Genomic DNA, 23823 nt, shown 5'->3' with positions numbered 1-23823 from the left:
CCGGTCATGGAGCAATGTGTGTCTGCTGGTCGGTCTTTGCCCGTCTCCAGGCGTGTGTGTTTCGCGGTGGGACATTTTTTCAACGACCTGTGCGCCTCGCTGTGGTTCACCTATCTGCTGGTCTACTACCACTCCGTGCTGGGCTTCCAGAGTACCTTTGCGGGCGTGTTGTTGCTTATTGGACAAATAGCAGACGGGGTTTGCACGCCCTTAATAGGATATGAATCGGACCAGACGCCGGGACTCTGGATACGGAAAGAGGAAAACTTGGCATTTGTTGGGTAAGTATTGAGGGAACGTAGCCTCTGTTGTACTGAAGGGGGGGGTAGTGCACAGCACTGTATTATCCAGTCGTCTTTACCTTAACGCTCATGTCACTTGTGCCAAGTCCACACGTACACGGGTATTTTTGAAAACGGGGGTTTTCCCCTCCCCTGTCCAGCGTGTCTCCACCTGCCGCCCAAATGACTGCTGGGATAGATGGGCTCCAGCAGACCCCTAGAAAGACAGTTACGTCAACTCCGTAGACGTCAATGGGCCAATTATTTAACAGCAATGGCGGATCATGGGATCCCCGGATAGTTCGAAACAGTGCGCATAGAATATGTGTCACGTTGGAATATATCTATATATATAAATGTAAAAATCTGAAAATATTGGTTAGTAGTTACCAGAAATCGCGGCTAAGCGGTTCATTTAAATGACCCGCCAAGCTTCGTTTGGAACTATTCGGCGGCTACACGAACCACGTGACCCTCTCGCGTTCTGACCCCTCATTGACGCAACTCTCTCTTTCTAGGGCTCTGGGCTCCAGCATCCCCGCGACCCGGTTGTGGCTAGATGGGACGGAGCCACGGACCGAAGTGACGCAAAATCTCATCGGGCGTATTTCGTTGCTATGGCGATAGCTAGCCTAGCTAACCTGAGCTACCGGATGAACTAGGTTTACTTAAAATAACTACGATTTCCCTTGGTAAAAACTGGTAATTGTGTATTTTAGATGAAATATCACTGTTGCTTGTGCGTAGATACTGCTTCCCAATGCTAGCAAGCCAGCTAAGTATATAAAACGTTACCTAACGAACTAACCTACCTAACCCCGCGACGCTGAGAGCAGGATAAGCGGTTTGGATAATGGATGGATGGGCTTTAACCCTCCTTCGTTCTTACAAAAAAAATCGTCCATACAAGCGCTGTTAAAAAAATAAACAAAACATCTCCGTTCAAATGAAAACGCAAAAATGCGTGCACAATGAATGCGCTGTCAAGAGAATGCCAAACCGACAGGTGGCGATATAACCCTAACCCGAAAATCATGTTGGCCAAGCCTGAAAACAAGCCAACAAGCCAAAAACTGTTTTCTCTTGTCTACACGTCAACACTGAAAACGGGAGTTCCTGGAAAATCTTCACCCTGGAAGGAGTTTTCCTTAAGGTCCCCTTTCAGTGACCTAAAACGCAGCTTGCACTGGCGTAAATATAGGTGGTGCAGCCCGTGCAGTGGCACCAGGGCCGTCGCTAGGGGGGGCCGTCAATATTTCTTTTTTTTTCTTTATTGAACAAAACATATAAACAAGAAAATATTACATCACAATAGGACAAAAAGTAGTTACAAAAATATAAATTATTCCACAATTAAAATTTACATATCCATAAAAAAAGATAAAGACAAAATAAAAAAGCTCGAGATACAGGATTTAAGTTAAATTATATTCTTCACATAGTCTTCTGGTTTTGTTGGCTTTAGGATTCATACATTATTTTAAAGATCCTAAATAGGATGAAAGAAGTGCTTTGAACACACTAATGTTTGGACGCTCGTGTGCAAATTTGGTACAATGAATATGAAATTTAGCAAATATTAATAGAAGGTTGATAATATACATTTTTTCTGAACTTATTTCCTCATTTTGTGACAGACCAAATAAAACATGTTGGATGTTCAGTTTACAAGAAGAGTCAATTTTGTTATTTATGAGATTATTTAGATCAATCCAAAAAACATGAGAGTAGGTACAATCCCAAAATAAATGACATATGGTTTCATCCACATTGCCACAAAAGGAACAGAGTGTGTCAATATTAATCTTGTATTTTACAAGAAGGGACTTGACTGGATAACATCTGTGAAGCAGTTTAAATGTAACTTCTCGTACCTTATTTGTAATACAATATTTTCATGATAAAATCCAAGCGTTCCTCCAATCTATGTCATTATAAATATTATTCCAGTAGAAAACGGCTGCAGGTTTAGAAACAATGTCTCTCTGAATAATATTTCTAATGCATTGATTAGTGGCTTTATCACTTAATAAAGGACACAAGTTACCAATATATATGTCATCAGGAGTTAAACCTGGAATAGTACAACTTTTACCTTTAGGAGCAGACAAAAATAACCTTCTAACTCCATCTGGTATTGCATCAAATACAATAGAATATTCTCTTGGTGTAACAGGGAAACCATATACAGAAAGAAATTCTTCATAAGTGAAAAGCTGACCATTGGCATTCAGTAATTGACTAACAAGTAAGATTTTATTATCAACCCATCTCTTAATATATAAAGATTTGTTCTTAAACCTAATATCTTGATTGTTCCAAATGAAATATTTATGGGGAGAAAAATTGTGTGAGTACATCACTGACCAGGATAACAAACGTTGACTATGAAAGTTGGACAGTTTTATCGGTAATTTATAAATATTGTAATTGCACCTTAGGAGAAAATGCATTCCTCCAAGGGAATTAAATATATGGGCAGTAATAAAATTCCAGATTGAGTTGGAATTTTTTAAGAAAAGTTTGATCCATTTGACTTTAAAAGAAGAGTTTAAGGAGGTGAAGTCTAAAGAATTAATCCCACCAGAACATAACTTATTTATCATGACATTCTTCTGAATATAATGTATTCTTTTTTTCCAGATAAATTCAAATAATATTCTGTCAATTTTAGTGCATATGTCTTTTGAGACATCAAGTGCCATAGCTGCATATATAAGTCTGGCGAGGCCTTCAACTTTAGCTACCAAGGATCTTCCAGTAATAGACAAACCTCTTTGAAGCCAAAGGTTAAACCTCTGTTGGACTGAAGCTATAAGTGGATTAAAATTTTCAGATAGTCTAGAGCTTTGGTCTTTTTCAATTATAATACCAAGATATTTAACCTTATGCTTCACAGGGATCCCAGAAATAATAGTATCTGTGCAACTATTAACAGGAAGAAGCTCACATTTTGAAATGTTCAGTTTAAGGCCGGAGGCCATTGAGAAGGAGTTAATGACTTTGATTGCTTTATCAACTTGAAATTTATCCTTTAAAAAAAGTTTTGTATCATCTGCAAGTTGAGTGATAGACAGTGTTCTGCCAACAATAGAGAGACCCAATACATCACTGTTTTTGAAATGAATGGAGAGTAATTGCATAGGAAGAAGGAAGAGATATGCCGAGATCGGACAACCTTGACGGATTCCACGATTTAAGTTAAATCTTTTAGTAGTGCCATATGGGAGTTTGATTGAACTATTTGCACCTGCATATAACGCTTTGACAGATTTTTTAAACATATTCCCAAAACCAAAAATGTCAAGTGCTTTAAATATGAATTTGTGTTCAATGGAATCAAAAGCTTTATAAAAATCTAAAAAAAGAATGACGCTGTTATCTGTAATTCATTCTGAATGATCCAAGATATCAATCACCAGTCTTATGTTGTTTGTTATGTGTCTACAAGTCATGAAACCAGACTGTGTTTCATCAATAATGTCATTAAGTGTACTTTTCAATTTTTTAGCCAAACACATAGCAATTATCTTGTAGTCATTGTTCAAGAGTGAAATAGGTCTCCAATTATCTAAAAACAAATAGTCTTTTTGCGGTTTGGGAATCAAAGTGATCAACCCCTGAGACAATGAAGGAGGGAGCTTTTCATTAGCAATGCTTTCCATATACGTATACTTTATGTAAAAAGCGTGATAAGTCCTTGGAGAAACATTTATATAACTCTGAGGTTAATCCGTCATTCCCAGGACTCTTATTGAGTTTCATTTTTTTAATAGCATCCTCAACATCCAATGTTGTGATGGGGGCATCACACAAATCTTTATTAGCATTGTTGATGCTCTCAATATTACCTAAAGAGTTGAAGAAACTTTCCATGTCATTTGTTATGTTTAGACATATAAGTCTTTATAAAATAGTTCACATGTCTCAGAAATCTTTTTAGGGTCTTGTGTGATGACACCATCTGAACAGAGTTTGGTCATGCTGCAAAGTGTATTATGTCGTTTCTCTTATTTGAAGAAATAGCTGGAGTTTTGCTCTCCCTCCTCAAGCCATCTCCTCCTAGAGCGCACAAAGGCTCCTTTTGCCTTGTGAATATATAGATTATCTAATTTTAATTGTAGAATTTGAAGTCTGTTCTTGTTATTCTCTGATAAATTTTCAAGTGGCTGTGATGATAAAACAATAATTTCAGAGATCATTTCTGATTCTTTTTTTCTGTTTTTAACTATTTCAGCTCCTCTTTTCATTATAAGGGACCTTAATTCAAATTTCATGAACTCCCAATTTTTGCCATACATATTTTCAGCACATGCCTTATCCCAGCATTCATCTGTTTTTATTTTAATCTCCTTTACCAAAGATTCATTCAATAAAAGAGAATTATTTAATTTCCAATATAAGTCGACTCTTTTAGTTTGATGACTGGTAGACATATACAGCTCCAAAAAGATAGTTTTATGATCCGTCAAGGGTGTTGGTAACATTTTAACTGAAGAGACATGTTCAGATAATGGATCAGAAATCAACCAATAGTCAATATGAGACTGTAATGACCCTGACCTGTTCTTCCACGTAAATTCTTTAACTGTAGGATTCTTATACCTCCAAATATCAATCAGATCTCTTTCATTTATAAAATCTAACAAATAACTATTATTTGTATTACTTTTATTTGGCCATCTATCTAACATATCATTAATTGAATGATTCCAGTCTCCTCCGAATATGATCTTTAGATCTGCAAATTTACTTATTATAGAATCAATTTTTGCATTTAACCCAGCCACTGAGGATGCACAAGCCAGTGCATCCTTAGTGCCGGTCCCAAGCCCGGACAAATGGGGAGGGTTGCGTCAGGAAGGGCATCCGGCGTAAAATCTTTGCCAAATCAAATATGCGGATCATAAATAAGACTTACATACCGGATCGGTCGAGGCCCGGGTTACCAACGACCGCCACCGGTACTGTTAACCAGCAGGGTGTCGGTGGAAACTATGCTACTGTTGGGCGAAGGAGAAGGAGAGGGGGAAAGCATGTCCAGAGGCAGCTAGAGAGGAGGAAGGGTAGGCATGTGGAGGTGAGAGTTGGAACTTTGAATGTTGGCACTATGACTGGTAAAGGGAGAGAGCTGGCTGACATGATGGAAAGAAGAAAGGTAGGCATACTGTGTGTGCAAGAGACCAGGTGGAAGGGGAGTAAGGCCAGGAGTATCGGAGGTGGGTTCAAACTCTTCTACCATGGTGTGAATGGGAGGAAAAATGGGGTAGGGGTAATTCTGAAGGAAGAGTATGTCAAGAGCGTGCTGGAGGTGAAGAGAGTGTCAGACAGAGTGATGAGTATGAAGCTGGAAATTGAAGGTTTATTGCTGAATGTTATCAGCGCATATGCCCCACAAGTTGGGTGTGAGATGGATGAAAAAGAAGAATTCTGGAATGAGTTGGACGACATGGTGGAGAGGGTACCCAAGGAGGAGAGAGTGGTGATTGGAGCGGACTTCAATGGACATGTTGGTGAAGGGAACAGAGGTGATGAGGAGGTGATGGGAAGGTATGGAGTCAAGAAGAGAAATGTGGAAGGACAGATGGTGGTCGATTTTGCGAAAAGGATGGAAATGGCTGTGGTGAATACATATTTCAAGAAGAGGGAGGAACACAGGGTGACGTACAAGAGTGGAGGAAAGTGCACACAGGTGGACTATATCTTATGTAGAAGGCACCATCTAAAAGGGATTGGAGACTGCAAGGTGGTGACAGGGGAGAGCGTAGCTAGGCAGCATCGGATGGTGGTCTGTAGGATGACTTTGGAGACCAAGAAGAGGAAGCGAGTGAAGACACAGCCGAAGATCAAATGGTGGAAGTTGAAGAAGGAAGACTGTTGTGTGGAGTTCAGGCAGGCACTGGGTGGTAGTGAAGAGTTGCCAGACGGCTGGAAAACCACTGCAGAAATAGTGAGGGAGACAGCTAGGAAGGTACTTGGTGTGTCATCAGGACAGAGGAAGGACGACAAGGAGACTTGGTGGTGGAATGAGGAAGTACAGCAAATTATACAGAGGAAAAGGTTGGCAAGGAAGAAGTGGGATAGTCAGAGAGATGAAGAAAGTAGACAGGAGTACAAGGAGATGCAGCATAAAGCAAAGAGAGAGGGAGCAAAGGCAAAGGAAAAGGCGTATGGTGAGTTGTATGACAGATTAGACACTAAGGAAGGAGAAAAGGACTTGTACCGATTGGCTAGACAGAGGGACCAAGCTGCAAAGGATGTGCAGCAAGTTAGGGCGATCAAGGATAGAGATGGAAATGTGCTGACAAGCGAGGAGAGTGTGCTAAGAAGGTGGAAGGAATACTTTGAGGGGCTGATGAATGAAGAAAATGAGAGAGAGAGAAGGTTGGATGATGAATGTGTTACTTTCTATGGGGTGGTTGGATTTGAGTTGTGTTTAGTCAGAGATTTTTGTTTAGTTTAAGTACAAACTTGTGAAAGTTATTTCGTTTACATGTAGTTAAATTGTAACATTGTTTGAATTGTTAGTTACATAAGTGAATCTGAGTATTGATAATAATAATGAGATTTATTCCAGTTCCGATTGTATGTGATTTCTGTGTGCTTGATAAGGACTTTTATTGCGAATTTCTATTGGCGAGAAATGCATGCATCCGGGGTCTCAGTTAGGGAGCTGCTGTGATTGGCTGATTTACGTTCTGGGGGTGACGTCAAGAAAGTTAATACAGCTTCAGAGCGGGGACTCTTTAGTATGACGGGACGAGGACGGACTGGTGAGTGATTGCAAGAGTGAGTGAGTTATATTGTGTGTTAGCTTTGAGTTGAGGGTACTTGAATGATGTATGTTTGTATTTTGTGTGTTTTCTTTTTCAAGGTTCGTAACCTGTTGGTTAAAAATAAAGAAATTTTCGACCATTGAGTGACGTCCTGTTCATCCTCGCCTCAGCTGCGGGGCTTGTTTGAGAGTTAGCAGCACAGTTACGAACCACCACGACGGCAGAAGAGTTGCTGAACCGTCGCCTGGACGAGAAAGGTTGTGGTATCCATGTTGTTGGTGTAAACGTAATAAACCCGCACATAAGGCCACTAGGGTCAGCGAGCAGGTGGTGAAATTTCCCTTTCAATGACGTACCTGTTTGTAGCTAGCATGCTAGCTCAGGTCCGTGTAGCTAACTAACGTAAGGGCTCAGCTAGCAGTTTAGGAAGCTACCGCTGCTAGCTAAAGTAAGCACAGCTAGTAGGCTATGAAGCTAGTGTGCTAGCTAGCAATTATGAGAGTTAGCAAGGGAAAGCTAACGTGAGTTAGCATCGGAAGCTAACGTAATTACCATAACAAAAGCTGACGTGAGCTAGCAAGGAAAGCTAGCCCAGCCAGTAGAATAGGAGCTGGTTAACTAAACAGCTACCTGCTGATGCCAGTGATCACATTTAGCAGCCGTCTAAATTAATTGCCTAAGCTTTAGCTTAGTTTTGAGCGTACCTGGGTAGCAAGCTGGCGGGGGAAGGTGAGACCTTCCCCACTTTATTTATTTGTGTTGTTTTCTACTTTGGGCGGTATCCCCGGGGGGACCCCTGGTGAGCCCGGTAACGCCGCTGAAGACTAGTCAGGCTGAGCTAGTCAGGGCAGAAGATTCTGAGCTAGTGTAGGCAGCTAGAGAGGGCGAAAGACTTTGAGTTAGAAAAGGAGATACAGGTACGCTCAGGGCTTAGCATCCAAGGTAAATCAATAAAAATTGAATCACTAAAGAAAGAGAGGACCAAAGTGAAGACGGCGTTCACGAAAAGAGCCAACTACATCCTTAGAATGGCAACAACCATGGTTCGAGATGAGCTGAAAGTTGAGTGGAAATCATTTTCTGATGATGCAAAAAGGGTTCTTTCTGCAAATGATGACTATGAGGCTGGCTTGCTAGCTGAAGCGAACGATGACGCGGAGGCACTGGATGGGCAGCTCAAAGCAGACATAGAGAGAGTAACCAGAGAGTGTGAGCTCAAAGTTGAAGAGGTGAGACGGGCAGTCAAGTCCAGCCTTTGGTCGAGATATGCGGAGACCGAGCTAATATCTGCCATTGGACGGGCAGAAAGAAGCTATGAAAGCGCTGAAGGAGTCAGCCTGAAAGGAGTAACCTACAGCAACGGTAAGGAGCAAAACGCACTCTTGGAAGGTCTCATCGCCAAGGCAGAAAATCTGCTGGCTGTCTGGGAAGAGTGGATCCCTGAAGGTGTTACGTGCGACATGAGTAAGCGGCTTCGGGTACTGGAGGACAAGAGAAACGAGCTCTGGATCAGGTGGTTGGCAGAATTCGGCAGGGCCAGGAAAAAGGAGGCCGATGAGATCGCCGAGACTGAGAAGAGAGCCGCTGAGGCCAGGCTAAAGGCTGCCGAAGTTAGCGCCGAGTCTGAGGAGAGGGCTGCGGAGGCCAGGAAAAAGGCTGCTGAAGCTCAGCAAAGGATGGCAGAAGCTGCCGAAGAAGAGCGTGCTGAGCTAGCTAAGGCTCAGCGGAAAGCATGGGAGGAAGCACATAGCGCCAGTATGGCAAGCCTGGGAGCGGGAGGCGCGCAAGCAGCAGCCAAACCGAGAGTGCGCTTCCAACCAACAAGACTACCGACGTTCAGCAGTTGCATGAGAGACTTCCACCGATGGCGAAGAGACTGAGAAAGTCTGCAGAGGCAGGGAGATCCGTCAGAGTCACCGGAAGTGAAAAAATTCCAGCTCCTAGACAGCGTGGAAGAAAAAATCGCCAAAGACCTCAGACTTTCGAGCTATGATACTGCAGGAGAAATGTTCAGGGTCCTAGAGAACCGGTTTGGGAACAAGACTACCATCGCGATTCAGATAATCAGGGAGTTGGAGAAGTTTCCAGCGGTGAAAGGAAACCAACCAAGAAAGACAATTGATCTGATTCAAGCTGTGGAGAAGGCCCTGACAGATCTGACGGATCTCGGAAATACTGATGCCATAAAGAATCCGCTGGCAATGGAAACTATAGAGCGCAAACTACCTGACAGTGTGAAGATGGACTGGCTCAAATTCGAAACCAAACCCGAGAACGGTGTCACCGCTGATGGTCGCTTTAATGCTCTCTTAAAGTTCCTAAAGGAGCAAGAAGCGGTTTTCGAAAGGCTGGAGCAGTTAAGAGTGTCAGAAGAGCCTGAGAAATCGAGCAAACCGGAAAGGAGGGCGTTCACAAGCGCCACAGGGAGGAATTTGGCAAAAGAGGAGTGCAGCGTGTGTGGAGATGAGAAATACGGAGGCAGGATCTTCTTCTGCGAGAAGTTCAAAGGGCTCAGCCTAGCCGAAAAGAAAGACGTCATCGAAAGAAATGGAGCCTGCAGGAGATGCTTGGCATCCCATGGTGCGGATGGAGAATGTAGTAACAGGTTCCTCTGCAAGAAGAAGTGCTGCCAGAAAAGCGACGGCTCAGACCACCACTACCTCTTTTGCTCCGTGGAAGGAGGGCACAAAAGTGATGAGAAAAAGAGGGAAGAGCAAGAAGGGGGAAAGAGAGACACAAAGGCAGGAAGGCTCTCAAAAGAACAAGAGAAGGCCCTAGCTGATGTCTCCCCTGAAGTAGCGGAAAGGGTAATAAGGGCATTTACCAACAAGACAACAGCGTCAATGAGAGCGAGCACAAACGGTGATGGTCTCCTTGAAGAAAGGGGTTTGACAGAGCATCCAGTGCTTATGATGATCATGGAGGTCACAACCAATGGAGGACAAACTATTGGGACCCTGATGGACCTTGCGTCTGACACTAATTACATTACCCACCAAGCCGCCAACAGACTCCGACTGCAAGGAGAGAAGGTAATGCTGGTCGTGCATGGAGTTGGTGGAATGAAAGTAAGAGTCCAGACAAAAAGGTACTTGCTCAAAGTCAGAATGTGCACTTCAGAGAATGAGTGGAGTCCCCACCAGATCGTCTGTTATGGACTGGACGAGATCGCACAAGCAGACCATGTCGTTAGCCCGCGGCAGCTCAAGAAGTTCTTCCCGGAGGTCAAGACAGAGGAACTGGTCAGGCCAAAGGAAATCGAACTCTTAATCAGCCACCGAGAGGGTAGGCTTGCTCCGCAGCGGATGAAGACAGTGGGAGACCTGGTGTTGTGGGACGGCCCACTGGGCAAGACTGTGGGGGGAGCGCACCCTGATCTGTTCGAAGAGGTGAAGGTATCCATTCACAACTCAAAGACACATTTTGCACGCTCAATGAGAGCAAAAGTGATCAAGGTCGAAGAGATTTCCAGAGAGCCAAATAGCTCCAGAGAGGAAACGCTGGGCCTGGAGCAAGAGAGTGGTGAGGAGATCAGGAACATGGCCACAACCAGCAAGGAAGTTCTTGAGTGGTGGAAATGGGACAGCATCGGAGCTGCCTGTGAGCCGAAGTGTGGAGGATGTCGGTGCGGGAAATGCCAGCCAGGGGGGAAGGAAATGACTCTAGCTGAAGGGAAGGAACCAGAAAAGATCAAGGAAGGCCTGATCTATGTGGCTACTGACGACCACAGTGACTCGTCGCACTGGAACGCGGGATACCCCTGGACTGAAGACCCGGCTTCACTTCCAAATGACAGGAAAGTGGTGGAAGCGACATTCTTGAGAACCGAAAAGCGCCTCATGAAGGACCCATTGTGGAGAGCTGCTTACGCAGCCCAAGTACACGAGATGGTGGAAAGAGGAGCAGCCATCGAGTTAAAGAAGGACACAATCAACAGTTGGAGAGGGCCAGTTTGGTACGTAAGTCACCTAAATGCACCGAACCCTCACTCTGTCACCACGCCAGTGCGGCTCGTCTGGAACAGTAGCCAAGAGTTCAAAGGGACGAGCATGAACAACATCCTGCTGAAGGGTCCGGATGTGCTAAACCCAATCCGGGCGGTTCTGCTCAGGTTCAGAGCAGGAGAGCATGCGGCCATAGGAGACATCAAGAAGATGTACAATTCTGTGTGGCTGAACGAAAGAGAGGTTCACCTTCATCAGTTCCTCTGGAGGGACTCACTCGAGGAAGAGATCAGAGACTTCGCTATCACTCGGGTCAAGATTGGAGACAGGCCAGCGGGATGCATAGCGCAGTTGGCCATGAGGGAAACCGCGAGACTGCTCAGGTTCTCTCACATGAGCGACGAGAGAAGAGTGCTTGAAGAGGAAAGCTATGTGGACGACATCTTCACGTCCCACAATGACCCAGGGAAGCTGGACAAGATCACAAGAGGAGTGGAGGAGATACTCTGGGCCGGAGGCTTCTCGCTCAAACCGTGGGTTCGGTCCGGTCAAAGTGGGAGGTGCGAGGGTAGTCAGGTTGTTAAAAGCCCAAGTCCAGAGTCCGGAACCCTGGTGTTGCCCAACCAGCTAGGGCAGGAAGACAACATGGCTCTTGGTGTCGGATACTACGTGGACAGCGACAGACTCTTCCTGATGGTTTCAATCAACTTCTCCAAAAGAAAGCAGAAGATGAGGACGGGGGTCGACCTCTCAGAGAAGGAGATCAAGGAGAAAACGCTAAACCCTCAGACCAGACGGGAGCTCCTAAGCCAGGTAGCAGGGCTCTACGACCCTGTTGGTGTAGCTACCCCGGCCAAAGCGAGAGGGGCCATCTTGGTAAGGAGAGCCTTCCAGGAGACTGGGGGAGGAGACTCCAAGAAAGACACGTGGGACAGTCCCCTTCTGACAGACCTCTGGGCAGATGCCATCAAGCTTTTTGAAGAGTATGTGCGGCTTCGTCAAATCAGTTTCGAAAGGAGCCTTACTCTTCCTGGATGCGATATTATGAACCCTACATAGCCCTCGCCAAAATCCCGTACCCTGTCCCAAATCTCGCGAACGGACGCCGGATTTCCGCTGCGTGGCTGTCAACAACAGAACGGAGGTAAGTAACGTTAGTTGTCTGAAAATGAACATATATCTAATAAATAGACTTTCTCACATTTAAGAAAGCTGATCAGTAAGTTGTTACCTGTGTATAAAAAGCAATCTCACTATTTACCAGCTAGCTAACTTACTGCACAAGTAGAGTTGACTTTGTGAAGGAAAGTGAGGTTTAACATGCCAAAACGCGCACTCCAGATGAACTTCCCCTCGCTGCACACCCATAAGTCCCTTCCTATCTCTCTCGCCCCCTCTCTCTCTCGACCCGCACGCACGCGCGCGCACACACACACACACACACACACACACTTTCTGTCTGCTCATCCCCTACTTCCTTTTGCTTTACAGAAATGGCAGATATTCTTTGCTGTCAGATTTGCAAGCCCACTCAGATTGCAGAGGAGAAAGCAAAAGAGCTCGAGGTTAGGTGCAAGTATTTTTTTAAGAGTAGTGTAGTGTAATAAGCTGACACTTATTTAAAGATGAACCAACAAAACATTTGAAAATATTCGTTTTGATTGTTTTGCTCACCATGTTACCCCATATTGTGGCAGTCATAATTCACTGTTGTTACCGTATTGATTTGCCACAGTCCAAATCTCATCTTTACACTGCTATCTCGAACCCACTCGCCATTTCATGCAGTCATATCTGTCGATTGGGTTGAAATTATGATTGTGAGGGAAAGAATAGCCTTAAGTTGACTAACCTAACAATTTTAGGTTACAAGGTCTGCCTCTGCTCCTTGGATACGTTATTGGTATTATATTAATGTTGATTGTGGATAACTTAGACAGGTTAAATTGTGGGTGTACAGCGTTTCCTTGATGAGCGCTAACCCCATAACAACATATTTTCGCGTTGCTACGGTGGCGCACACGTGACAAAGCCAGAAACGGGATTTTGGCGAGGCCTATGTAGGGTTCATAATATCGCTTCCTGGATGGAGGGGGAGGCCGTGGGGCATCACGTTTTCAGATGGGAGTGATGACGCCTTCGGAGCTGTTCTGTACCTGAGGTGGGAGACGTCTACAGAGGCGGACATCCGCCTTGTTGAGTCAAAGGCCAAGCTGGCGCCCCTTGACCAGAAGGGCGACGTGGTCAAAGCAGAGTTCTGCGGCGCCGTCTTCGCTGCCAGGCTGAGAGGGTTCTGGGAGAGGCAGGGTCGACTTGAGGTGGAGAGATGGTTCCACTTCGTAGACAGCCAGACTATCCTGGGAGCTATCCAGAGGGAGAGTTACGGGTATCAGACGTTATTCGCGAACAGGGTTGGGGAGTTTCAGAAGGCTGGGCCAGTAGCTGACTGGTGGATCTCAGGAGATCTGAACGTCGCCGACCTCATCACCCGAGGAGGTCCTCTAGAAGACCTGGGTGAGGGCTCCATTTGGCAAAAGGGTCCTGAGTTCCAAGTGAGGCCGGTAGAAGAGTGTCCCATGAAGTCCGCGGCGGAGGTGGTGGCCAGCACCAGAGAGGCTGTGAGTAAGCTCCAGCGGAGGGCATTCACAGTGGCTTTCACTAGAACCCAGTGGAAGAAGACGGCAAATCCTGTCCAGGGGCGTCTGGATGGGACTGACAAGGCTCCTGTGCACACGGTGAAGGAGGAAGAGTCGACCTCCGCTGAGATTGAAAACAAGGAGAGGCTCTGGGGCGCAGCTATCGTTGATCTGGTTGAGCCTGAAAAGTTCAGTAGCTTGGCCAAGCTCTGTGGGGTGATCGGTTGGGTTCGCCGAGCTGTTAAGAGACGGATGATTCGCGGGAGAGCCATGGAGAGAGCAGAGTGGGAGGCTAAGCACTCGAGAGAGAAGGTGGGCAAGCCAGTTATCGATGTGGGGGAGGTCAGAGCTGCCTTTTGGGACCTATGCTTGGCAGCCCAAGAGGGGGTAGCTTTCCCTGAGTCTACATTGAACAGGCTTGTAGTCATCAGAGAAGAGATGTCAGGACTACTGTTGTGCTATGGAAGGGTCCAGACCACAGGAGAGACAGGAGTGCCACTGGTTCCGTATGGAGCATGGATAAGCACCCTGCTGGCAGCGAGCGACCCTGTGATGCTGGCCGTGCCTCTTCGGGGGGACCTGGCTCCGGGGTCGTTAAAGACTTAAAGAAGAAATTAAAGAGTTGACCGAAGAAACACCACCAAAGAGAAAGCGGTGATTATTAGTGTGGTCTCCTTAGGTCTAGAGTTCAGTAGACCAAGTGGGAGGTGTGTTACTTTCTATGGGGTGGTTGGATTTGAGTTGTGTTTAGTCAGAGATTTTTGTTTAGTTTAAGTACAAACTTGTGAAAGTTATTTCGTTTACATGTAGTTAAATTGTAACATTGTTTGAATTGTTAGTTACATAAGTGAATCTGAGTATTGATAATAATAATGAGATTTATTCCAGTTCCGATTGTATGTGATTTCTGTGTGTTTGATAAGGACTTTTATTGCGAAATTCTATTGGCGAGAAATGCGTGCATCCGGGGTCTCAGTTAGGGAGCTGCTGTGATTGGCTGATTTACGTTCTGGGGGTGACGTCAAGAAAGTTAATACAGCTTCAGAGCGGGGACTCTTTAGTATGACGGGACGAGGACGGACTGGTGAGTGATTGCAAGAGTGAGTGAGTTATATTGTGTATTAGCTTTGAGTTGAGGGTACTTGAATGATGTATGTTTGTATTTTGTGTGTTTTCTTTTTCAAGGTTCGTAACCTGTTGGTTAAAAATAAAGAAATTTTCGACCATTGAGTGACGTCCTGTTCATCCTCGCCTCAGCTGCGGGGCTTGTTTGAGAGTTAGCAGCACAATGTAGGGATAGTAAATCAGGAAGTTCAGCGGATTAGCAAGGAGGAAGTGAGGGCAGCTATGAAGAGGATGAAGAATGGAAAGGCAGTTGGTCCTGATGACATACCTGTGGAGGCATGGAGATGTTTAGGAGAGATGGCAGTGGAGGTTTTAACTAGATTGTTTAACACAATCCTGGAAAGTGAGAGGATGCCTGAGGAGTGGAGAAGAAGCATACTGGTACCGATTTTCAAGAACAAGGGCGATGTGCAGAACTGTAACAACTACAGAGGTATAAAGTTGATCAGCCACAGCATGAAGATTTGGGAAAGAGTAATAGAAGCTAGGTTAAGAGGAGAGGTGACGATCAGCGAGCAGCAGTATGGTTTCATGCCACGAAAGAGCACCACAGATGCGATGTTTGCTTTGAGAATGTTGATTGAGAAGTATAGAGAAGGCCAGAAAGAGTTGCATTGTGTCTTTGTAGATTTAGAGAAAGCTTATGACAGAGTGCCGAGAGAGGAGGTTTGGTATTGTATGAGGAAGTCAGGAGTTGCAGAGAAGTATGTAGGAGTGGTGCAGGATACGTATGAGGGAAGTGGTGAGGTGTGCGGTTGGAATGACAGATGGGTTCAAGGTGGAGGTGGGATTACATCAAGGATCGGCTCTTAGCCCTTTCTTGTTTGCAATGGTGATGGACAGGTTGACGGACAAGATCAGGCAGGAGTCTCCATGGACGATGATGTTCGCGGATGACATTGTGATCTGTAGCGAGAGTAGGGTGCAGGTTGAGGAGAGCCTGGAGAGGTGGAGGTATGCACTGGAGAGAAGAGGAATGAAAGTCAGTAGGAGCAAGACGGAATACCTATGCGTGAATGAGAGAGAGGACAGTGGAATGGTCAGGATGCAAGGAGTGGAGGTGACAAAGGCATTTGAGTTTAAATACTTGGGGTCAACTGTCCAAAGTAACGGGGAGTGCAGTAGAGAGGTGAAAAAGAGAGTGCAGGCAGGTTGGAGTGGGTGGAGAAGTGTGTCAGGAGTGATTTGCGACAGAAGGGTATCAGCAAGAGTTAAAGGGAAAGTTTACAAGATGGTTGTGAGACCAGCTATGTTATATGGTTTGGAGACAGTGGCACTGACGAAAAGACAGGAGGCGGAGCTGGAGGTGGCAGAGTTGAAGATGCTAAGATTTTCACTGGGAGTAATGAAGAAGGACAGGATTAGGAACGATTATATTAGAGGGACCGCTCAGGTTGGACGGTTTGGAGACAAAGCAAGAGAGGCAAGATTGAGATGGCTTGGACATGTGTGGAGGAGAGATGCTGAGTATATTGGGAGAAGGATGCTGAATATGGAGCTGCCAGGGAAGAGGAGAAGAGGAAGGCCAAAGAGGAGGTTTATGGATGTGGTGAGGGAAGACATGCAGGTGGCTGGTGTGACAGAGGAAGACGCAGAAGACAGGAAGAAATGGAAACGGATGATCTGCTGAGGCGACCCCCTAACGGGAGCAGCCGAAAGTAGTAGTAGTAGAATCAATTTTTGCATTTACTGAATGCATTAAGGTAATATTCTCCTGTTTGTTGTTATAACCATAAACGTTTCCCAATAAAAATACCTGGTCATTAAATGAAATAACCAACAAAATAAAGTGACCGTTTGGATCTGTCTGTGAAGAGATAACTTTCCCTTTAAACTTGTGTTTCAAAGTCAGAGTTCCTGCGGATTGGTTTGTGCCATGAGACATCCACAAGTCCTCTCCCCATTGGGATTTCCAGAATCTAATGTCATTAGGTTCAGAATGAGATTCTTGTATCAAACAAAAATCGGTATTCAGGCTTTTAGCATATAATAGCAGTGCTTTTCTTTTGGTATTGTCCCTTAATCCTCGAGCATTAAAAGAAACAAAAGACAAAGATGAAATTTTGAGTGTAACTAACTTTTCACCCTGAGAAAAAGTGTGTAAATTACAGAGAGAACAGAACTAATCTGTCATTACATAACAAGTGTTTTTAGCAACAACAGCATATTGTATATTTATAAAACGAATAAGGGAAAATAAATCCTGAGTCATCTTGGCTTACATGATGAAAGGCACTTCAGTGAATCTCCTTTCTGTTCACAAACGCACGGGCTCCCACGAAGTATGCAATCTTCCCCTCCTTTCGTGCTTTCTCAACCTGTGGCCACAATAGGTTGCGCCTCTCTCGGTCCTCGGGAGAAAGGTCTTCCTTAAAGCGCAGCTTCCTGGGCGGCGTCAAATAGTCGGATCGTTTCGCCGTCTTCCAGATAATGTCTCGAAAATGCCTCATAGTGAATTGAATGATTACTACACGGGGCAGTGGTGCCGCTGAAGACTCACGTCTTTGCCCAAGCCTGTGCACTGAGTCGAGTACCTCCGGGAATGTCTCTCGGTGGTCAGGAGCCATGTTTTGGCAGATTTCAATTACCTTTCTGCGAACGTCTTCTCCGTCTTCCTCAGTTAGCCCGTGAAGTCGCAGGTTCCATCTTCGTTTGTATCGTGACAGCTCCAGCACCTTGCTTTCCAAGTTTTGGATTTTTTCCTCTGCTTTACTCACTCTCGCTTCGGTGTGCGTCAACTTTCCTTTCAGCTCCTTGAGATCTTCAGAAATAAAGTTAACAGTAACCTGCAGGTCACTGATACTTTTCCCAATGCTACTAGCTCCTTGCTCTTTGATAGCCATCTTGAGCGTAGCAAATGATGTTTTCTGCGGCGTCGGTTTCCATGTTTTGTCTCTTGCCAAAACGTTTGGATGGAGAAGAACTGGGAGTCGTAATTTTTCTCTTATCTGAGCCCAGATTTTTTGCCATCACATGTGGTTTCAATTTTTTATCCTGAAAGTTCGTTTTGTTGCTTTTAAAAAGTTTTCAAGACAGAGCGGGTTCTGCAGTAAACCGAACACTACGCCGCCATCTTGGACCCCCCGCCCGTCAATATTTCTGCATGCATTGTCCTAGTCCAATGTTACGTGTCTGTTTTGAGCATGTGATGATAGCTTGTTTAGCGCGCGCAATATCATTTACCTATCTAGCCTACCTAAGTAACGTTAGAAAAATAAAATCAAGCAAGCAAGCATGAGTTACACACATTAAAGTGGATGTAAAAAGAGTAAGGAGAGCAGGGAAAAAAAGGAAAGAACAGCAAAACTCCAGAAATTGGATGGATTTTTCTTAAAGAGCAGTATAATTGATGGCGATGGGCGAGAAGAAAATTCGGCATAGTCTAACTTTGTCTGTTACTTTGATATTGTAACGTGCATGGATAAGAAGACACGCTGGCCGCTAGCTAGCGGGTCTGACCCTTTAGTCGAGCGGTTAGCGATGTCTCCTGCGGTGCGGGTGATACAGGTTCGCTTCACGGCCGCGGCAGTTCCTGTGGTTGCGTTGTCCCCCGAATGCGCTACATTGGTGTCAGAAGTGAGATGGAGCAACGACCGTAAGGCCATCGGAAGCGTAGGCGCCCTGAGGCGTGAAGGAGCTGATATGCTTAAGCGCACTGCCTCCCGAATTTGCTACAATATTTCTATTTTATTGGTTATATTTTATGCTGTGAAGCACTTTGTGATTGTAAATCTGTGAAAGGTGCTATACAAATAAATTACTAAAATTACTTGCTAAACCCACCTATGGTGGTGGTGGTGTGTGTGTGTGAGCGAGTGAGAGAGACGGGGGGGGGGGGGTCTACGAGGGTTGCTTGCACCAGGGCCCATAATAAATATGTTACGCCCGTGGCAGCTTGCGTGTGGAGAAAAGGCCAAAACTCAAAGAAAAAGCTACGTGTTCAAAAAATACCCGTGTACTTGGGGAACAAGGTATTAAGCTTAGCACTGATGAAGCGCATACAGTTGCACCTTGTGATTTGGGGCCATACAAATAAACTTGACTTACACTGTAAATGAATGTGTTTTATCAGAGTTAAGGTTTCTTAAAACAAATGCCAAATATCTATAATGATTAAGCTATACCTACCACTGACTGCATTCCATAATCATTGACATTAGTCCGCCTCAGAATCACCTCATTGTTTTCTATTGAAAAATATACACTTTAAATTCCATCTTACCCCCCCTTTCCAGGGACGCTGTGCGTGTTTGTTTCTTTCCCCTTTATCTTCACTCCATGCCTGGCCTGTGATGCCAACACCGCCCAGTGGGCCCAGCTCACATACTTCTCACCATTCATCATCATTTTCCAGTTTGGCTGGGCGGCAACCCAGATCTCCCACCTCTCCCTCATCCCAGAGTTGGTGTCCAGTGAGAATGCCAAGGTGGAGCTCACTGCCTACAGGTGAAGTCATGTTAGGTGGACTACTTACCGCATTTTGACAGACGAGTGTGGCCTTTGTTTTTGCCTGAGAGCAATGTTGGAAAAAAAAGGAAAAGAAACATGGTTGTTGCTCAACGAGTTGCGTTGTGATGCCAGATTTTTTAAAAAAATGTCATGCACAACATATAAAAGGTCAACAATAGTTGTCATTCAGCAATATCCTTGTTGCAAAATGGAGTGTCATATCAAGTCTAAATCTTTCTGTACTGAGAGTGGCAGCAGATTGGTGCTGCAACAATGCCTGCAAATCCTCCTGTATGAAATAATTCCATGAATATGTTTCAAACTATGATGATGCTACTGTCAAATAGACTGTCCTATATTTGCAGTCAGCCCTTGCTTTTCACAGGGCAGGAGGCAGCAACATGACGTGCCACGGTCATCACAGGTGATCGGGGATGATTACACACTTGATCATCCCTTTGTAGCAAGACATTCCAATCAATGTGGTTGAAAAAAAAGTGTTTGTAAGCAAGAATGGGTGGGTTTATTGCTTCAGACGCATGTAGCCCATAGCGTATATCCCTATGTCATCACACCACTTTATCATCGCATAAAAGTTGCTCTATATTTGAAAGAGGATTTCATTCTGAAAATTTACACAATATTCTCTTCCCCCATCTCCCCACGTTCCCAGCTACTCTCTGTTACTCTGTCCTGCCCTTGCAACCGTCGGAGCATCCAGTATCATAATGTCAAAAGTCAAAGACTCTGCAACAAGGAGAAATGACAACCAAATAGTGGAATTCGCTGCGGTCAGCTAGTGCAGAGCACCACACCCAGCACATGGGCTATTTTACTTGTGCAGGAAAAAATAATGGCAGGAAATTACCAGTCGAGTCACAGCAGAGCAATAGCTCAGACAGACCAAAAGCTTACATTACATGTTCCTCCTGTCACAGGTATGCCTTCACCGTTGTGGCCAATATCACTGTGTATGCCCTGGCATGGCTGCTCTTTCACTTTCAGAGACAGCGTAGTCTTGACTCGTCCATCACAGATAACCTGGGCCAGGGGACAGTGCCCCAGGTATTGGGGCACTGTTCTCACTGATATTTCATATGGGTACTAAGGAGAGGACGGCAGCTAAGGAGGAGCCCTCAGCCTCAGAGAGAGAGGGGCAGCCCCTCCTCTCCTCTCCTCTCCTACTCATTTATCCTCTCCGACTGTACTTCAATGGACGCGCTGGCTAAAGGAGCCCTCCTTCTACCAGGTGATGGATTAACCTATACCAGGTGACATCCTGGTGCTTAAACTTCTTCCTTTTTTTTCCTCCTCAGAATGAAACACTCCCACTCAATCAATTGCCCCTTAACATATCGAATAACGGAGCTTGTTTTCTATAGGAGTTGGACTTTTTGTAAAACCATGTGATGCTGTTACTAACAATCTTGGCTTTATTTCCTTTTGGTCCAGGTGGCTTTCCTGTACATGTGCACTAGACTAATAGTTAACATGTCCCAGACCTACATCTCTATGTACCTCACCAACTCACTATTACTACCAAAGGTAGGGCCACACTATTGGTATCCACACACATCTTAGCGTCCTGTGTTTGTGATACTATGTTGAAATGTAATGGATTGTCCTTTCCTACCCTCTCTTCCCGCAGAACTACATTGCCATCATACCATTGGTGATGTTTGTCAGTGGTTTTATGTGCTCATTTGTCATGAAACCAATCAGCAAATTCATAGGCATAAATGTGAGTGTCTCATATTTCATGACTTCTTTTGCACAAGGGATTTCAATGGCTGTAATTGGATTTGTTATCACATAATCAATACAGTCCATTGCTTATTGAAGTATTATGCATATATGTGGGGGTGTTACATGATTAATACATCATATCCCTCGGTATGTAGCAATTTAGATTTTATGCTGACTTTTCTATATTTTTTCCTAGATGACCTATTTTGCAGGCCTTTTGTTGGTGTTTGGCTTCGCCTTTTGGGTGTTTGCGGACAGTGACATGGGACAGGGGAGGATTTATGGGGCTGCGGTGCTGCTGGGGGCTGGTTGTGCCACCATCCTGGTCATGTCTCTGTCCATGACGGCCAAGCTCATAGGGGAGCAGACGGTAGGCTGAGGGGAACTAGTCTACCTCTGTCGGATCTCTCTTTGTAGCAAGCTTTACCAAAGGAGATTTCGACTTGTTTATTCGAACTTTACAATGGGTTGACTCGAAAGCAAAATGTGGAGTTTTTTCTAACCTGTCTACTCATTAGGAAAGAATGCCATTGCAACATAAAAACGATTGAGGTTCTCCAAAATCAACATTCATATTAATCACTTGTTATTGAACTGTACAATGTGATAAAGTAGTACCATTTAAGACCGGTTAATTGGAAACTCTGAGGCGTAAAAATACATAACGTGCAACATGTGAGGGCAAATATCACATGTCACCTCAAGATAGCGTAACGTCTTAGTAGAAAATACGGATTTATCGACTGATGTAACAGTTGTTGGTTGTCAGTTTTTAATAAGCCAGTCATGTTTTATCCTCACCCATCAGCAAAGCGGGGCCTTTGTGTATGGATCGATGAGCCTCACTGATAAGGTGGCAAACGGCGTAGGGGTCATCCTAATCCAGGGCATGTGGCTGTGCAGGTGAGAGTCTGACCGAGACCCCCTTATGTTCAAAACATCTCAAGTCTTTCATTTCCCTTTAATTCACATTATAGCCCAAAGCAAAATGAGGTTGTCAAAGAAAGGAGGCAGGTAAGAATCTGAATGCTGGCACTATCTGCTGTGGCCACTTATCACCAAAAGAAAGGTTTCCATTCACTAGTCAGAATACAGGATATGGGATTCCTAAACAGGATATCCTATGGCCACTGTTATCTTTTCCAGTCAGTCTGCTGATCCTTTAGTCCCTTGTAAGACCAGATGCTACAAGGTTATGATAATATATCACTGCATAGTTGATTAAATCCATCAATTTATCACTGGTTTTACCTTTACCTGGCTTTACTCTCTGCACATTAAAGCTTGTGATCCAGGAGTTAAAACATACCCACGATAGTGATGTGCATTTTCTGCCAAAGTCTGAGAATTGTTCATCCAACTTCTCCTTTCTGTTTTCCTCTTTCTTAGCTCAGAGACATGCTGTCCAGATTGTGTCTGGTTCTATCGTGACATCATGTTGATAGTAATCGGCGGCGTGGCTGTGGCAGCAGCAGTTTCCCTTTTCACAATTTTAATCTGGCCAATCAGGATACGACGGAATTAGGGTGTGAAATCTCTCTTCGATCTACACTCCTTCATGGGGCTGTGCCCATTCACACAAACTCAAAGTGCCCATGACAGATATGCACACACACACACGCACACACACACACACACTCACACACATACAAACTGAAAATAGTCATCATCCATATCATGATTTACTTGTTGCATGAGTAACGGGGTAGAATATACTTTTTTAAATTTTCGCAAAAGTTGTGCAACAGTGCTGTGGCACCTATGATTTTCCCTCATCGTGCCACTGTCATATTGTGTTGCATACGGTGTTGTCATACGGTGTTGCAGAAGTGTACGGTGAAATAAATAAACCTGTAATCCCCCCCGGTCATCTGTGGTGTGTAGAAGTGACAGTAGTGTGGAACTGCATCTCGCCACATACAGCTGTGACCCGTTACACAGGAATCTTTTGACTGAATATTTTCCTTTGTCCTCAATTTTTACTCAAGTTGTATGAGGCCGTCAGCAAGATTCAAAGCACTACTCACTGAAAACTACACAAGCTGAGAACACCGGTATCTGATGATCCTTAGAAAATATTTATAGCTGGAGCACACTGGCTTTTATTTGGTCATGCAGAGTGGCCTTATAAAAACACTACTTTGGCCCAAGGCGAGTCAAAGACTGAAATTGAGCACCCTGCAGTAGATGAGGTCAGGTTGCCATCTAGTGTCTAAAGATTAAACTACACCCGTTTCATAGAGGGCCTGCCCTTACTACTTAGTCTGTAATAATAATAATAATAATAATAAATCAATCTTATATAGCGCTTTTCTAACACTCAAAGTCGCTTTACAATAAACGGGGTGAAACAAGACAACATAAACATAACACAAACATACAAGGGTGGATGGGGTGGTGGTGGTGGTGGGGTCTACGAGAGGGAGAAGCGGCAGCCACACGACGCCAGCAGTACTCTCCGACTTAAACACATACAAAAGGGCAAGAAAAATAAAAAACAACAGGACTGTGGACGTTGATTTTGTGTAGGGATTTACTCCCGTAGCCTATTCCTCTCCCGAGGTATCCACTAGGCAGTGGCACTATTTAACCCATCAGGCATCAGGGAATATCCACACACCGGTGGTCCTGCGTACCGCACGTCTAGGGGCCAGACCTCCTCCGAGTCCCTTGTAGTTCAGCCAGGGTCCAAGGTATACCGTGTGTCGCCACGAGGAGGCGCTACACAGGGCTTGCTGTTGGAGAGGCTATGTACTATGTACAAGTTGTTGAACATATAATAGATAATGTGAGTTTTAATATGTAATTTTCATATGACCACCCCCACCCCCATCGTGTGTCTCTTTAGAACATGTGTGATCTACAT

At 44.7% G+C, this 23823-nt stretch overlaps 1 protein-coding gene across 1 annotated transcript; it reads left to right on the top strand.

Annotated features, from left to right (window-relative positions):
- The first annotated feature begins 6 nt into the window (after nt 1–6).
- mfsd12b (major facilitator superfamily domain containing 12b) lies at nt 7–22482 on the top strand. Its single transcript, XM_056276782.1, is given in 11 exon segments — nt 7–242; nt 244–281; nt 18998–19208; nt 20150–20271; nt 20274–20375; nt 20414–20460; nt 20664–20756; nt 20860–20952; nt 21154–21327; nt 21766–21860; nt 22347–22482. Coding segments are annotated over 11 exon segments (1347 nt in total).
- The last annotated feature ends 1341 nt before the right edge of the window (nt 22483–23823 follow it).

Source organism: Lampris incognitus, chromosome 3 (assembly GCF_029633865.1).
Source record: "Lampris incognitus isolate fLamInc1 chromosome 3, fLamInc1.hap2, whole genome shotgun sequence".
NCBI classification, from domain to species: Eukaryota; Metazoa; Chordata; class Actinopteri; order Lampriformes; family Lampridae; genus Lampris; species Lampris incognitus.
Note: the sequence above shows the minus strand (reverse complement) of the source record. Positions and strands in the feature narration are given on the sequence as shown.